This window comes from Hyla sarda, chromosome 5 (genome assembly GCF_029499605.1).
Source record: "Hyla sarda isolate aHylSar1 chromosome 5, aHylSar1.hap1, whole genome shotgun sequence".
NCBI classification, from domain to species: domain Eukaryota; kingdom Metazoa; phylum Chordata; class Amphibia; order Anura; family Hylidae; genus Hyla; species Hyla sarda.
This window is the reverse complement of record NC_079193.1, coordinates 242,073,931-242,090,830: the sequence shown is the minus strand read 5'-3', so window position 1 is coordinate 242,090,830 and position 16,900 is coordinate 242,073,931. Positions and strand designations below refer to the sequence as shown.

The following is a 16,900-nucleotide window of genomic DNA, read 5'->3' as shown; positions in this document are numbered from 1 at the left end:
TATCACGCTCCGCCCCTCAATGCAAGCCTACGGGCGGGGGCATGATAGCTGTCACACCCCCTCCCGTAGGCTTGCATTGAGGGGCAGAGCATGACGTCACACCGGGGCGGGGGCATGACGTCACACGCCGCCCGCCCTTTAGTTGCCGGTAATCAGTCCCGGAGAGAACACGCTCCGGGGACTGATTACAAACGGGGTGCCCTGTGCATGATCCCGGGGGTCCCCAGCGGCGGGACTCCCGCGATCAGGCATCTTATAAGATGTCTAAGCACCGGAGTACCCCTTTAAAGCATGACTGCCCTTTAAAAAACTTTTGACATGTTGTCCAGACATGTCAAAAGTTGTGAGTCTCACTCCTAAGACTTCTTGCGATTGCGATTTTCAGCTGCATAAAGTGTGCGGCATCACCTTACTCCCCGACTGACAGTGTAATCCATAAGTCTCTATATGAGTCTATGCAGGGAAAAGGTTGGTGAAAGGCAGGGAAGTGGGGTGTACTGTTGCACACTTCACTGGCTTACAACTCGCGATCACAGTGAGTCTCTCAATGAGTGATACTCTGTGTGATCACAAATTTTGTTACTTTATGTCTGGGAAATATGTCAAAAGTTGTTTTGAATCACACTAATGCTTTAATACACCTTAAGTCGGCCAAACCTGTTGACTTAGGTCTCTAGGTTTGGCCAACTCTTTAAAGTGTATAAAGGTTTGGCCAACTCTCCACTGACATAATCTATTGGGAATGTTGGATTTGAACGTCTGATAATTTTTTTCTGCAATGGGATAAGCTGGCAAATGTGGACGTGGAGGTCAGGAAAGGTAACTGCTGGCCATTTGAACGTTTGGCTCTCATTTATTGAAGGTGTATGGCCAGGCTTAGACAAGACAGCATTTTCAAACAGCCTGAGCCACCGTTCTAACTCTGGCACACTTCTAGACTATCTAGTCTTAGTTTACACTGTCCAAGAACTAGACAGTTTTTATTTATCTCGCACAATGTTCTTTGTTAAATATATACACATTGCAAACTAACCAGCTGTTTATTATTTGTAGGAGCTGCTGTTTATTCCACAGATTTCCACATCTGGTTGGACTCTAGTTTTTTTCCGCACACCCACTTACTTGTTAACATGAACATATCCACTAACAATGACTACACAACTCCATTTGTTTCTAATACGATTATTTTATTTCAATAACTTTAATAACACCATAAAATGATAATATTCACTTTTTGTTTTTTGCTGTGTAAACCTATAAAAAAAAAAAAAGTCCAGGCGATGATCATGGTGTGTTGTATAGATTCTGCCAGACACAATAGGATATATTGAAGCCCCATGATCCAATGCAGTACATTAGTACACGGTACTGAAACACATTGGCCCTAATTTATCAATCTGTCTCTGAGACAGAAACTGAAGTGATTTTCCCAAGCAACCAATCACGGCTCAGCTTTCATTTTACCAGAGCTCCTTAAGATATAAAACATAAGCTGTGATTGGTTGGTTGGGAAAATCATTCCAGTTTCTGTCTCAGACAGATTGATACATCAGGGCTATTAAGTTGTGACACTAATGAACAAGCAACATGGGTGTAGTGTAACCTCCCCCATGATATGTGCTGGAGAATAAAGAGAGCGCCCATTAAATAAAGCTCATTATAATGTACAGTTTACTTCATTAAGAGAAAAATAAAACAGTGCAATTCAGAAGAGCCATTTGGTGCATCTGTAGTTTCCAGTGCCCTCAATATAGGAAGGTCATTAATGATCATCTGTTAACTGTCTAATGTTAAGTACAGGAGTTAGTTAAAATATACTTCTTCAGTAATACACCAGTGTAACCCGAAGGTTACGAATCAATTACTCCCTTTTTTTTGCCATTCTTGTGTAATGTTTCCAGACTATAGGTAAGGATATAAGCCAGAGTTGTGACAGGAGGAAGCAGTTTATTCTGTATGTGTGCACAGTACCCAGGATATTTCTAGACTTTCCGAAATACCCAGTCTCTCTCACAATTTCTCTCCTCCCATAATACGGCAAGGACAGAGCTTTACAGCTAGACTATCTATTGTGTACCTGTTTATCCAATGTCCTTCACCTCAAGTCAATGAGCTGTACCATGCACCCTTTCCACATGCTAAATTGCCTTTTGCCCAACTACCCCCAAGAACTGCTGTCTCTACCTAGTATGAAAGAAAAACATGCATATGAGAGAGAATGGATGTTATTGAAAGTAAAAATAAAATATATATATATATATCTAATAAAAAGCACCACCATAGAAACCAAAGCAGCAAGAATCACTCCTCATAAAATGTAAGTTTTGGTTGTTAGCTTCTCATTTATCTCCAATGTTGGCTGGCCAGGCAACACATTGCATTGCATATCAATGGTGCAATGCTAAAGGAATCAAAGAAAAAAGAAATCTGAGGCCTTGTGACCGTATTAATGTTGGATTAGAACCTAGACAGCAGAGTCCATCACTGTGTTTTTTCTGTCATTCTATGAATCGACTATCTGTTTATTCAGGTACTGGCAACACAAACTAACTGCAGTCACAGCTCTCGGTCTCTACCTGACAGATTGTTTATATTTCTGTGAGTGTTATACAGAGTAGTAATGTTATTTCTAATGGCACTTCAGGTTACAGTGGCGGGTGTATCTCTTGGAGTAGACATCTTGGAGGCTTCAGCGCCTAGCCATGGGGGAAGATGACCGGCTGTCTCGTCCTCCCTGCAGGAAAAAGAGACATTGCACTTAGTGAGAACAAGTTGTGTTGGCACCATTAGTAATATAGACGGCCCAAGTGGAAGTATTTTAGTCACAGAAAATTCAGTGGGATACATTGCAAATGAGACACCTAAAAGATGAATCTGATAAGAGGACCATTGCCTCTCCTGCATGTCCCCCAATGGTGATTGAAAACATGCTATTGTCTAAGATAGCCCAGTCATGAACCTGCTATTAAATACACTGACATTACAACCAACAAAACCGGCTAAGGACCCTTCTAGATGGGTACACCCATGCCCAATATTAGAAGATGCATACTTGGTCAATGGAGCCTTTTAAATGGCTCAATGATTGTGGCCGGGGCTGCAGAAATTACTGGTGTATAGTTTATGCAGTTCTTCACATACTCAGGGGGTGGGTGTAAGTATACAGTCAGGGGTATGTACATTGCTCCAAAAAATAAAGGGAACACTTCTGTGAAATCACACTGTCCACTCAGGAAGCAACACTGATTGACAATCAATTTCACATGCTGTTGTGCAAATGGAACAGACAACAGGTGGAAATTATAGGCAATTAGCAAGACACCCCCAATAAAGGAGTGGTTCTGCAGGTGGTGACCACAAAACACTTCACAGTTCCTATGCTTCCTGGCTGATGTTTTGCTCACTTTTGAATGCTGGTGGTGCTTTCATTCTAGTGGTAGCATGAGACGGAGTCTACAACCCACACAAGTGTCTTAGGTAGTGCAGGTCATCCAGAATGGCACATCAATGCGAGCTGTGGAGAGAAGGTTTGCTGTGTCTGTCACTGTAGTCCAGAGCATGGAGGTGCTACCAGGAGACAGGCCAGTACATCAGGAGACATGGAGGAGGCCGTAGGAGGGCAACAACCCAGCAGCAGGACCGCTACCTCTGCCTTTGTGCAAGGAGGAGCAGGAGCCCTGCAAAATGACCTCCATCAGGCCACAAATGTGCATGTGTCCATTCAAACGGTCATAAGGGTGGTATGAGGACCAAACGTCCACAGGTAGGTGTTGTGCTTACAGCCTAACACTGTGCAGGATGTTAGGCATTTGCCAGAGAACACCAAGATTTGCAAATTCGCAACTGGTGCCCTGTGCTCTTCACAGAAGAAAGGAGGTTCACACTGAGCACATGTGACAGACGTGACAGAGTCTGGAGACGCCGTGGAGAACGTTCTGCTGCCTGTAACATCCTCCAGCATGATCAGTTTGGCAGTGGCTCAGTAATGTTGTGGGGTGGCATTTCTTTTTTTGGGGGGGGGAAGAGCCCTCCATCAGAGGTAGCCTGACTGCCATTAGGTAGTGAGATGAGATCCTCAGACCCATTGTGAGATCATATGCTGTTGCGGTTGGCCCTGGGTTCCTCCTAATACAAGACAATGCTAGACCTCATGTGGCTGGAATGTGTCAGCAGTTTCTGCTAGAGGAAGGCATTGATGCTATGGACTAGCCCGCCCGTTCCCCAGACCTGAATCTGATTGAGCACATCTGGGACATCATGTCTCACTCCATCCACCAACGCCACTGTTGCACCACAGACTGTCCAGGAGTTGTCGGATGCTTTAGTCTAGGTCTGGGAGGAAATCCCTCAAGAGACCATCAGCCACCTCATCAGGAGCATGCCCAGGTGTTGTAGGGAGGTCATACGGGCACGTGGAGGCCACATACACTACTGAGCCTCATTTTAACTTGTTTTAAGGACATTACATCAAAGTTGGATCAGCCTGTAGTGTGGTTTTCCACTTTGATTTTGAGTGTGACTCCATATCCAGACGCCCATGGGTTGATAAATTAGATTTCCATTGATCATTTTCGTGTGATTTTGTTGTCAGCACATTCAACTATGTAAAGACTAAAGTATTTCATACAATTAGTTCATTCATTCAGATCTAGTATGTGTTATCTTAGTGTTCCCTTTATTTTTTTGAGCAGTGTATTAGGCACACACACCCCTCAATATACAACATTCACACTCCCTGGCTGTATACCTAATCACCTGGCATTCACTCCGATCATTATTATTTAGTTGACGCCCATCTTAAGACACCCTAAAAACCCACATATTATGGTAATGAGAGGATATATCAAAAAATGGCAAAAGGAGTGTGATCAGAGCTTTCTAAGCTATATAATGATGGTTATAGCTAATTTTTGTGGGGTTGGCTATAGGTCCACTTTAATGTTGTGTTTGCATGTTCAGGTTTTTAATTGAAATCACTGAATACAGAGCCATGAACAGATCATAGATGTAGGACCGTTATAAAGGAAAGATTATTACTTTTTTTATCTACTTCTAGCTTTGTATTTGATAATTGCAATTAAAAACATGAACCTGTTTAAAAAAATACAATAGTTTCATCCAATAGAAATGTTTTTTTTATACCAGACAACCTTTTTTAAAACAACTATAACATTTAATGCATTCTAAAAAAATTCCAAAAAACCTTCGACATGTCACATACACATGCCAAAGGTTTGATTGATTAGTTCTGAGACCTATATCGATCTCTAGATATAGAGCGGGCTATGCTCTTCACTCCCCGGATCAGTGCTACCTTTTTTGTGATTGTAAGAGTCAGGCCCTATAGACTCATAATGGAGCCCATCTCCTGAAATCACACAGAGTGCTGAGCTGGGGGGAAAAGCATTCTCCCATGTACTTCTCCCCAACCAATCAAAACTTTTGATACGTTTTTAAAATGACAGTAACATCTTAATTACTTTTTGGGTAATATCGTGGCCCCGATTTACTAAAATTGTCTGGTTTTCAAAATCACGCCACAGTAGTGTTTTAGTTTCTACTCCCACTAGATTTAATATCTATCTGATTGACACAGTGCATTTGGCAGTTTTTGTTTTGCATACTGTTCCACGCTGCAATGCAAGCCATTCTGAACTAAACTGCACCAATCATATCATGTGAAAAAAGACCAATTTTGGTGAGAAAACTGCAAACACCATGCACCAGAATCTGTAGGGAAACCTACAATAATTGTATTGGGAATGCAGAAAATAGGTAGGTAGGTGTAAAACTATGTAAAAACTGAGAAATGACAACATAAAAAATCTGTTGGAAAGAAGATATCCCAAAGACAAGCAAACTGTGAAATTCTTAGTGAAGTGACTATAAGCATCCACTTACAATACTGAAGAAATTCAGAAATAAAACATGTAACTGTTCACACGTCACGGGGGCAGCACAGAGATCACGGGGTCCACAGCGGCGGGACCCCCGCGATCAGACATCTTATCTGATCTTATCTGTCTAGGGGCAGAATACCCCTTTAAGTCATGCTTTAGCTAACTTTTTCTCAATTAAACCCTAACCTAGGCTTCAAACAGTGTAAAAAATATGGGCATACTTTTTTTAAGTGAATATTGATAAAATTGGCAAAAAAGTCAGTTCCTTCAATTACAGCCAAAAATATGCATGTAGAAAAAAATGCCCATTTTTTTACGTAGTGTGAACATAGCCTTATCTTTATTTCATAGCTGCATTTCTACTGTGAGACTATTTCCCCAATCCTTTTATATCAATTTAGAAGGCATCTATATACAAATAGCCTTAAAGTAGCAAGGGTTAAAAAACAGCTGAATAACTTTTATATCTCTAAATATATTTTCAGGTCAAAGCTCCTGATTTTGAATAACTATATTACTGTACTTTCCGTACTGTCTTATTATGTACCGTCTCCATTATGCTGTATGAAAGCCCCTGTCCTTGGGACATTAGTTGTCCATGGGACACAATGGGATATTGCATTAAACGCAACTTCAATAAAGAGCTGTAAATGCAATGCTTTATACAGACTAATGTGAGCTCATGAGTAACAGTGGAAATGTTGTACTCTAAATGTACCCAACAATAGGAGTTTGTAAGTCATGTTTAAAAATATCATTTTAAAATCTCTGGAGAAGTTTCATTTAACTCCCCGAGACCTACCGTGGTTAAAGAGGGTGTCTCATCCAGATAACTGCCTCTCACATTAAAGCCAGCCCAGCGATTAGCCACCAGTCTTAATTCTTTTTCCTGTACTTGTAAAGATTCTCAGCACACATTTTGATAAAATCGTGCTAAGAATCTTACATGGATGACTTACATTTATGAGTTACATCTATGAGTGGTCCCTCAAGGTGAACCAATGTAAGTTGATAATACTTTATGGAAAACTGGTGACTGGTTCTGAAGCCCCCAAAAATGTCAACCCAAAATAAGAAAAATGCCTTTCCTCTCGAGCTAACAGGAGGAATATGGTCTCTTAAACTGGAAACATTCCTCTATGACATCCAAATGAGCTGATATAGCATATAGGAAGGAGTTATCCTGGTCAGACAATACCCGGTCACACTTCTGAGGACAATGCTCCCATCCTTCTCCCCCCTCCCTTCTTTCTGAGGATCAGACCATTAATGTAAAGAGGGTAGCTCATATTACTGATCATTAGACTTTAAGGCAGAAGGAAGCCTTACTCAGTCATGGTAGAATCCATCAGAACAGACTCACTGCGGTCTTATCTGAGAAAGGCCTCCTCTGCCTTAAAATCTAGTGATCAGTTATATGAGCTCCCCCACTTCACAACAATAGTCTAGTCTTTAGCAGACTGGAGGGGAGGGGGGATGAAGCAGACTACATTTATAGAGTGTGATGAGATGCCACGGCTACAAGGGAAAGAGCAGAGCTGATATAGAGAGATCTGTGCGCTATGGCTAAACTATTCCATTAATACGTTGCTTTATTATACTTTCTCACACTATACACGAGTTGTTTCACTCTCCTTAAATGTCCAGGAGCTTGATGGACAAAGAAGAACACCCCAGACTGCCAGAAAAGTAGGTAAATCTACTGGGTACTGTATCTTTTAAATTATACCAATCCAGGAATCCCTCCCTGTTCCTAAACTCCTTTTCACTCTCAGGTGCCCAACACAGAAAACACAATAATATAACATGAAATAATATGGGCTTACATGTAAGACCAAACAATTTTTTTTTTTAATTTGCACATTTTCTTCATGTATTATGTTGTGTTGCTCAGGCTTTGTGAATATATATGTCATAAATTTACCATTTTGCCATATTTAGATTGTAGTCAGTAATTTTGCATTAAATACATCATTACACTTCAATGCTGGAAAAACTCAATGAGGCATTTTTAATGAATAATTTTCATAATATCTATTACTGTTGTGAAACTTATTTATTTCACCTCTCTCTTCATTCAACTGAGCTCCTACTGAGCAATAGATAATATAGCAATTTTTCCAAGTGGTGTGAAAGTTCCATATGAATAATGAGCCTTTTATGGTTCTTCTTATAACTAATGACTGAAATTTCGACTCATTTATGATATCGAGAACGTGTATTTCTACTAAATGTAAGGAGTAATTTAATTAAAAGCATATATAGTGGATGCTGTTTCCTATTGTATGGTAACAAATAATGTAATATTAGAACTGCTAAAATCTTTAGGATGGGGTATTGAATAGTAATAATAGTACATTATAGATTTGGTGCACTGTAGTTGTGTGTGATCATTGGCTCAGTAGCGCTGGCTTGCATCTATCTATACCATCCAGCTGCCTTGATCTAGCACTTTTGTACCAGAAAAAGAGCATATTGCGTTATTTTACTGGTTCTCCATTGTTCACCAATAACTGCCCAGTGTTGGTGCCCCCCTTTAACTTAGATAAGTAAACTTAAAAGGGTTCTCTAAGAAAATATAATGTGCTGTTTGCTGCCTCCATATGCGCTAAAAAGAACAAAAGCAAACATACTTACCTCGCCTGCTCCTGCAGCTGTCAGATCTTCTGGTCCAGTGTACCTGTTTTTTTCCTTCCGATGATAGCTGAGTGGGGAACCGGATGTCATTGGAAAGAGAAAGAAAACCCCAGCAGATCTGACAGCTGCAGCAACAGGGGAGCCGGGGGAGGTAAGTATAGCGGCTTTTGTTTTTTCCAACAAACAGTAAGGCAATAAACAACACATATTTTTTTTGTAAAACCCCTTTACAATGCTATTTTTGCTGCACATTCTCACTATCTCTGCCATATTAAACATAGGCCAGAAGAATATGAGGATAGTTGTGTATAATACTGGCTATACAGTATATTTCACTGTTGTTTTTTTTTTTTTTTTTTTTTCATTTTGGGAAAGTTCAATGATTGAACTTATTAGAAATATAATATATCATGTCCCCAGCTTTAAAGCAAGAAAGTAAAAAAAATGGGGAAATCATACAAGAGCACAGAAGGCCATATAACTTATACACTTTATGTGATTACAGTGAAATCTTAAAGTTTAATTTTACTTATCTAAATTGTTAATAAAGACAGACATAACATTCTGTGAATCTGCTCTCCAAATATTATTTTTGAAATTATAAATTCCCAGAGCTGAGGCGCCTGTGTGCTAGATCCAAGCCATACAAAGGACTTCAGGACAACACACTGCCAAACACAGCTTGGCAGAGCTGGATAATAACTGAACACCATCTGCACACATTTACATCTAAAACAGAATCCCTCTATATATACACGATAAAAAGCACATGACAATATTTATCAACTTAGTAGCAATTAACTCTGACAATTACGGTGTTTAGTTGTCACTTATTCAACTTGCTAAAACTAAGGATGAAAGGAAGTTTGGACAACATAACTTATGGTGGTTAGTAACAATCTGATGTACATAGAAAATAGAATCCTACTGGTAAAATGGATAGGGTACTATACCCCATCGCAAAAACCTATTACAGCTCTGCCATCTACTAGGTCCCATACATAATACTGGTGTCTTCTAATGTAGCAGAAGGGCATTTTGGTGCCCCCAGGGCCTAGAAGAAAGTGCTACTACACCACCCTCTATTGCAATTCCCAAGGTAAATTGTTGTTGCATCTGTTATATCCATATCTTGTTAGAATAAAGTATGGATCAGCCAATGAGATTTTCCCTAAAATTGTTGGATCCAACTTTTTTTTAAATGAGGATTATATATATATATATATATATAAAACATAAAGGTATATATATATATATATATGTTTTGTATTTTCTATTCTTAAAGGGGTATTCCGGCCATAGACATCCTAGCCCCTATCCAAGATGTCTGATTGCGAGGGGCCCACCTGTCTATAGTCATGAATGGAGGGGGCATAGCATGATTTCACAGGGGGGGCGTGGCATGACGTCACGTCTCCAGTCCCGGAAACACAGAGGTTTCTGAGACTGGAGCAGCAGCCGGCATAGAATGCGGGTGCTGTACGGAGAACATGGGGGATCCCAGTGGCAGACCCCCTCGCGATCAGATATCTTATCCCCTACATTTTGGTAGTGAATAAGATGTCTCTGGCCAGAATACCCCTTTAACAGTTAAATGAATGACATAGTTTTCAGCAAAATGGGAGCAGCCTAAATAAGCAGTTTTCTTCACTTATGGTAGTTTGGTATAAAAAACTAATGGCACTATTATTTTCCAGCATGAAGTCTTAGATAGTGTAAAGTAATATACAATCCTGCAGAATACCAGCGGGTATAAATATCAAGCTATATAGGTATTGAATAACAAGATAAAAAAGTAAAAGCCATCATCATCGTCCCATGTACTTAATGCCACAGCAAAAAAGACATTACAGAAGAAGAGAAAAGAACTTTGCTAGGAAGAAAACACGTCTACAGCTATACAGTCTTAAGATTACTGCTCTACATATTATTCAAGGGTTTGACATAAATTACACTCCAATCAGCTGAACTTGGGGAACAATGGTGGTAATCTGCCTGAAGTTGAACTGGGCACTTGAGTTATTCACAAAGCAGACAAGATTAAGGGAGTTCTTAATTCTTACTGTATGAAGTCAAGGCACAAAGAACCATACTAGACCCTTCAAAGCAAAGACTCCATGTAGGCCAGAATAATGCCATCCTAACCTTAAATCCATCCATCATATAGACACATTTTATTTCTGTACTGCATTCTACAACATAAGTACCTGAACACTCTTCTATTGAAGTTTTCAAAGACATTATGATAAAACTATAATATGGCTATTGTTAATATTGTTATATTAAAGTTTAGGTATTATTTACACTTTAAGGAAACCTTCCGTATTGTATATGAAGTCCTGTATATATGGGCATCATGTTATCGAACAGGAGCAGATTGATATATAGTTGTGTGGGCAAAAAAATACAGTATTTTATTCATTTACATCTCTGCTCTTTCTATACATAAATGTCCAAAAGGCGGTCCCATTCAGGCGGTCCCAGTGATTGACAGCCTTTTCCCTATGACTGTTCATACTAAAATGTCAATCACCAATAAGACCACCCACTGGACTTAGCATAGAAAGGAGTCCAATGGGCAGTCTTATCAGTAACTGACAGAGAACTCTTTCTTCAGAGTCATATAGGAAAGACTGTCAATCCCTGAGGACCGCCTGAATGTAGGACTTCCCACTGGACTCCTAAGCTAAGAAAGAGCAGAGATGTAAATGAATAAAATGCAAGTTATACTGACTCTTTTAAAGGGGTTCTCCGGTGCTTACACATCTTATCCTCTATCCAAAGGATAGGGGATAAGATACCTGATTGCGGGAGTCCCGCCGCTGGGGACCCCCGTGATTTTGCACGCGGCACCCCGTTTGTAATCAGTCCCCGGAGCGTGTTCGCTCCGGGTCTGATTACGGTCGACCGCAGGGCCGGCGGCATGTCACGTCACGCTCCGCCCCTCAATGCAAGCCCACGGGAGGGGGCATGACAGCTATCACGCCCCCTCCCGTAGGCTTGCATTGAAGGGCGGAGCGTGACGTCACACGCCGCCAGCAGCGTGATGTCACATGCTGCCGGCCTCGTGGTCGTCCGTAATCAGACCCGGCGCGAACACGCTCCGGGGACTGATTACAAACGGGGTGCCGCATGCAAAATCATGGGGGTCCCCAGCAGCGGGACTCCCGCGATCAGGCATCTTATCCCCTATCCTTTGGATAGAGGATAAGATGTGTAAGCACCGGAGAACCACTTTAAGGTGTCTTCTAAGTTATTCAACAATTTGTGCACTCCTAGCAACTGTGATAAAGCGTTTACTGACCAGTTTAATCCCATTCCCTACTATGTTTAGCACCATCTTTCCAGTCCTCCCCACTTACTTTGTTTACATGGCTGCAATAATGACGTGATCAGCTGACTTCAGTTTAACAAGGGGTGGTCTCTCTTTTTGTGACTATAATACTTTATTGTATGTATAATGAAAACCACAGAACACAAATATTACCAGTTTAAAGATCCTGGAAAGGGTTCCTTGGCCCTCTCTGTGTACATCCTTGTATCCCTTATGATAAGATTTGTGGTGGTCGAAGAACCTGGGACTGGATCCTCCATAGCAAGCCTTGTGCCCTTCACCTCCCTATAGTAAAATGAATACGGTAATTCAGACATGATCGTAATATAAAGAAATACAATATTAGATAATTCTTCCAAGAAATATAGACCATGTTGTGGGTATCTCAGAACAAAATAAGAAATAAAACGTGAGCTTACTTGACCTCCTAGAAGAAAAATATAAAAAAAACTCTGTGGGTTAGATAATCTATAGAATATGTAGACCACTCCAGGAAATACCTTCCTTTATTTGGAATCATTTTTTGCAAAATACTTGAATTACAATTGCATCTTCTGCTAAATAGACTGTGACATGCGTTCATAATGTAAAAATTTTATTGGGATCAAAGTAAATTTGATGGTAACTGAGTTAAATATGTGCCATCAGACAAATAACAGACATAAGAACAAGTATTTTGTGTATGAAAGAGGCCTTCAAAATTTGCAGACAATTTTTATCCCTAATTTGGTGCCTTTTATCTCAGATTTTTGTATTTACTACCATGTCCCAGATACTTCATATGTAAATGAATAGAAACGTGAGAGAATAGGGTGGGAAACACCCTTTTTATTTTGTGTAACAACTCATCTTAACAATAACTTATCTTCTTTTTCCACCCACTCTAATGGGAAGCTTCAAATATGAGAAAGAGTATCACCTATTGACTCATGCCCAGCCCTTCTGGGGTATGTGTTGCTATACATCATTGAGGATATCTGATGTATACCATGATGCAAATCAGGCCTACAACATGATTTGCATTGCTTTGTATTGGTAGCTGTACCAATATTGCATCATCGTGCAGCTACTAAACATTGGGGTATTGGCATGTTTTTACTTGTCCACAATGATGGTGACATGGCACCAAGCCCCTTTTCTCTTAGAAGGTATACTTCCGAGATGTGCCGAGGAAGGAAGTTGAGTGCCAGGGTTAGAACAGATAATACCTTTTCCTCCCCAGACATTTAAGAAAGGTATAAGACAAATGTGGTAAGAAAATATGGATTTAACAATGTTCTACTTTTGAAGTCTTATATTGGTAATATCTTTAGTTTCTAATGTCATAACAGGACTTCCGCTTACATAGAAATCTAAAAGGAATAGTTTGTGCCATGATATTGACATTGTGTTTTTGGTGTAATACATGGAACAAAGATTATCTATGCCTTGCATATTAGAGAAAGCTGTTTTTGAGGCTTTTATTTTTTGGGAAAAGCTACAGAACATTATTTTACTACAATTTTTCCAAGAAGGCACCAAAAATTACTGCAGCAACAGGAAAACTATTTTAAATGCAGTTGTTTGTCTCCGACTTAGGCCGCATGAACATTTTTTACTCCTATCCTTTTCCCCCTTGATAAAAGTTCTTCCCCTGCCCTTTTTTGTGTGCATTAAAACACTCACTGTGCCCGATTTTATCCTGCTCGCTCCCTGTGGGTGTTCCCCGACTGGCTCAACGTTATTTGAAGCCTGCCAGGGAGAACTTCCGCCCTTACTGTTCTGTGCACACAAGCACTTCCTGAGTTTGGTCTCCTGCCAGGCCGGGAGGAGACCAAACTAACTGTTGGGACCAGAACAGAGCCTAGTGGCCATTTTTTCAGTTACATTAAAAACATATAAAGATTGATAATTTAAACAGTAAGTGATTAGCAAAGTGTCAAAGTTTTATTTGGTGACAGGTACTCTTTAAGAGTATGTTCACACATTGATAACTCTCAGCGGGTTTCTTGCTGCAGGAAATCCACTGTAAGCTTCACTACTCTTCACTTAAGTGGGTCTGCTGACAATCTGCAAATCTGCCGCTATTTTTCCCAGACCCATTGAAAGGAACGGTAACAAAACTTGCAGAGAATTTACAACTGAAAGCTTATCAACGTGTGAACGTACCCTAAGGTTAGGTTTCCACCTGGCAGTTTTTTGGAAAACTCCCCCTGCAGTTTTTATGCTAAAGCCAGAAGTGGATCCAGCATAAAATCTTTCCTTTATATTTCCCATTCCTTTTAGTTTTGTCTCAAAAACTGCAGTGGAAGTTTTCCCAAAAAAATGCCAACCTTAAGATGGCAAATAGGTTGTTTTTCATGTTTGGTTTCAGAAAATATGACGAGTACTGAGATAACAACAAAAATAATTATCTTTTGGTATTTATAAAATAACTAGAACATTTTTTTCATTAGCTTCTCCCAAATGATAAAACCTTACATGTGTGTTGACATGTCTGAACCATGACTCAGATCTCAGCTATTGTGGTGTATATGTCTTTTTTCCTCCTCATGCATTTGGCATTAGGTAGAGTGGGATTCATCTCTGCCATTAAATGTCAAGCTGTTTTTATTAGTTCACCACTGAGAAATGTGCCCTTCAGATTGCAGTGAATATTTAGGCTCCTCAGGAAGTTGTACATAAGATGAGATACGTGATGTTCCAATCTTATATTTAGTTTCCTTTAAGAAGAAACAAATCAGCTTAATTGGAACAGAAAATCTAAAAACACAAATATAAATCTACATGGTTAGTGCAGAAATAGCAAATGCATAGCTATGGTTGAAATCTGACAAAGAAATGTCCTTTGGTGACAGAGTCAGTTGGTATTATTACATATTACATTTTATTTTACCCACTTTGCTATATGTGACTCTAACTTTCCACTTATGTGCTCTGTCTCCTCTATATGTGTTGTCTGTGACTAAGCTACCGGTGCCAGCATAAAGCAGACCAGTGCGAAGCTTTATTAGTGGAAAGATGGATGGAGTGTAGTTAGTGTGGCTCGGGCCACATGTGTGGTCATAGGAGCCTGCTGCTAATGCTGCAGCCCAAGTGGGCCTCACCCATCCCTAGTTTGTCAGTGTAGAGGAACTGCCTCTAACCCTGAGAGAGCATATCCTGCTTGTGAGATGCTTTAAAGATGGATGTTGTCCAAGGTAGATCTCCTGTAGACTGTGAGGAAATGTGGGGATTTGGCCATGGGTGAAGGCAGAGTCAGGAGAACCTGGCCTGAGTGTGCGGCCAGGCCAAGTGAGAGGCTTAGGAGCCTGCACAAATGAGCTTAGCATTGGGTATACTGTGGGCTATGCGAGACAGTGAAGGGGTGTAGTGTGGTGAAGTGGTGTCTCCATGAGACTGTTAGTGGGGAGTCCCTAGAGAGCACCATACCATTTGGCCAAGAAGTTGTTGATGTGACATAGGCCAGTGAGCAGTAAGAAAAAAATACTACTCAGGTTTGAAAGCCATCGCTGGATTAATGGAAGCTACAAGCCCTTAGAGAGTGAGACAAGCAGCAATAGAATAGCTGCCCTAAGGCCTAAGTAGAGGCCTGTAGACCCAAATCTAGGGAAGTAAGAGAACTGGTAAAGACTGGAAAGAAAATATCAAAACAAGTTTTTAGGAGTAAACCATTCTCTTGTGTAACAAATTGAAGGGTTTAAGTGTTGGACTCAATGTAACCTGTGTAAAATGATTGCTGTTCTCAGTTAAATTGAACAGCCCTAAAATAGATGGGGTGCCTTACTGACAAGGACTAATGGTTAGACATGCACACTGCACATTGTGGCCTGAGATTAGATGCGCAATCCATGAAAGGTAGTGGCATATCAGCCTTGAGAACCTGTACAGGAGTTGGGCTACAAACAAAAGGAGTGACTGGAGCAACCCTACTCGAACTTCCTAGGCAGGGCAGGTTGCAGTAGAAAGTAGCTTCCCAGAGAACCCCAATAGCACTGTAGAAGAGGCAAAATCAGATAGATTTTAGATCAGTGTTTCTCAAGTGCAACAGGTCATGTTTTCTGGAATTCCTTAGTCTTTCACAGGTGATATAATTGTGGTCAGTGAATCAGGCATCACCACAGTCATATCACTTGTGAAAAACTAAGGAGATCCTGAAAACATGACCTTGAGGACCGCGCTTGAGAAACAGTGTTTTAGATGCATATTAACTTTGGTGGACCTGTTGAAAAACTGCATGCCTCTGGTCAAGGACCACTCAGAAAATTGTTGTGTATGTCATAAAAATAAAGTTATCTGTTCATCTTCAAAAGGTCAACATTTTTAATGCCATTATCACTTATATTATATGGAGGATACAAAAAGAGCGCTACTGTATCTCGACGGTAGCGCTCTATAAAAAAAACCAATCTTTTTGTACCCTCCGCATCACCTTGTTGTCCGTCTCCCTGGGGAACAAGGAAAATAGGGGTGAGAGCAGCAGATTGTGACAACCCCATCGTTACATACCCTCAACCACACAACAGAGGCCCCACTGACCTCTTCATACATCCCGTTGTTTTTTCCTCCTCCTTTTTCCTTCATACCACTTATATTATAGTCATTGTTTGATAAAGTTTGTACTTTTTTCCCCTACTTAAAGAACTTACATTAAGGCTTTGATTATCCCTCTAAAAGTGAAAATGCTTGACATGTTTGTGGCATATATAAACCTCTAGGCCAAAATGTGTCCTAGACTCCCTTTCTGTCCAGCAAAAGTAAAGTGATTCAGTGTTCATGCACACAGTCTTTTAGTGGATCGGAATCATACCGCTCTGTAATACAACACCAAAGTGATCTAGTTCAATACATACTGCTGAATGCTTCTAATTTCATATGGATGTATAGCAGTGTTTCTAACGTGCGGTCCTCAAGTACCCCCAACAGGTCATGTTTTCTGGATGTCCTTAGTTTTTCACAGGTGATATAATTATGGTCAGTGAATCAGGCATCACCACAGTTATATCACTTGTGAAAGACCTAGAAATCCAGAAAACATGACCTGTTGGGG

At 40.4% G+C, this 16,900-nt stretch overlaps 1 protein-coding gene across 5 annotated transcripts in view; it reads right to left on the bottom strand.

The window, feature by feature from the left end:
• Nucleotides 1-1,166: 1,166 nt before the first annotated feature.
• Nucleotides 1,167-16,900, bottom strand: part of MBP (myelin basic protein) — a 164,292-nt gene continuing 148,558 nt past the window's right edge. For all 5 annotated transcript variants that reach the window (XM_056521403.1, XM_056521404.1, XM_056521405.1 and 2 more), the window contains 2 exons: nt 12,025-12,156; nt 1,167-2,734 (listed from right to left, as the gene is read on the bottom strand). In XM_056521403.1, the coding sequence (XP_056377378.1) occupies nt 2,690-2,734; nt 12,025-12,156 (177 nt within the window). In that variant the 3' untranslated portion in view covers nt 1,167-2,689. The remainder of the gene's footprint in view (nt 2,735-12,024; nt 12,157-16,900) is intronic.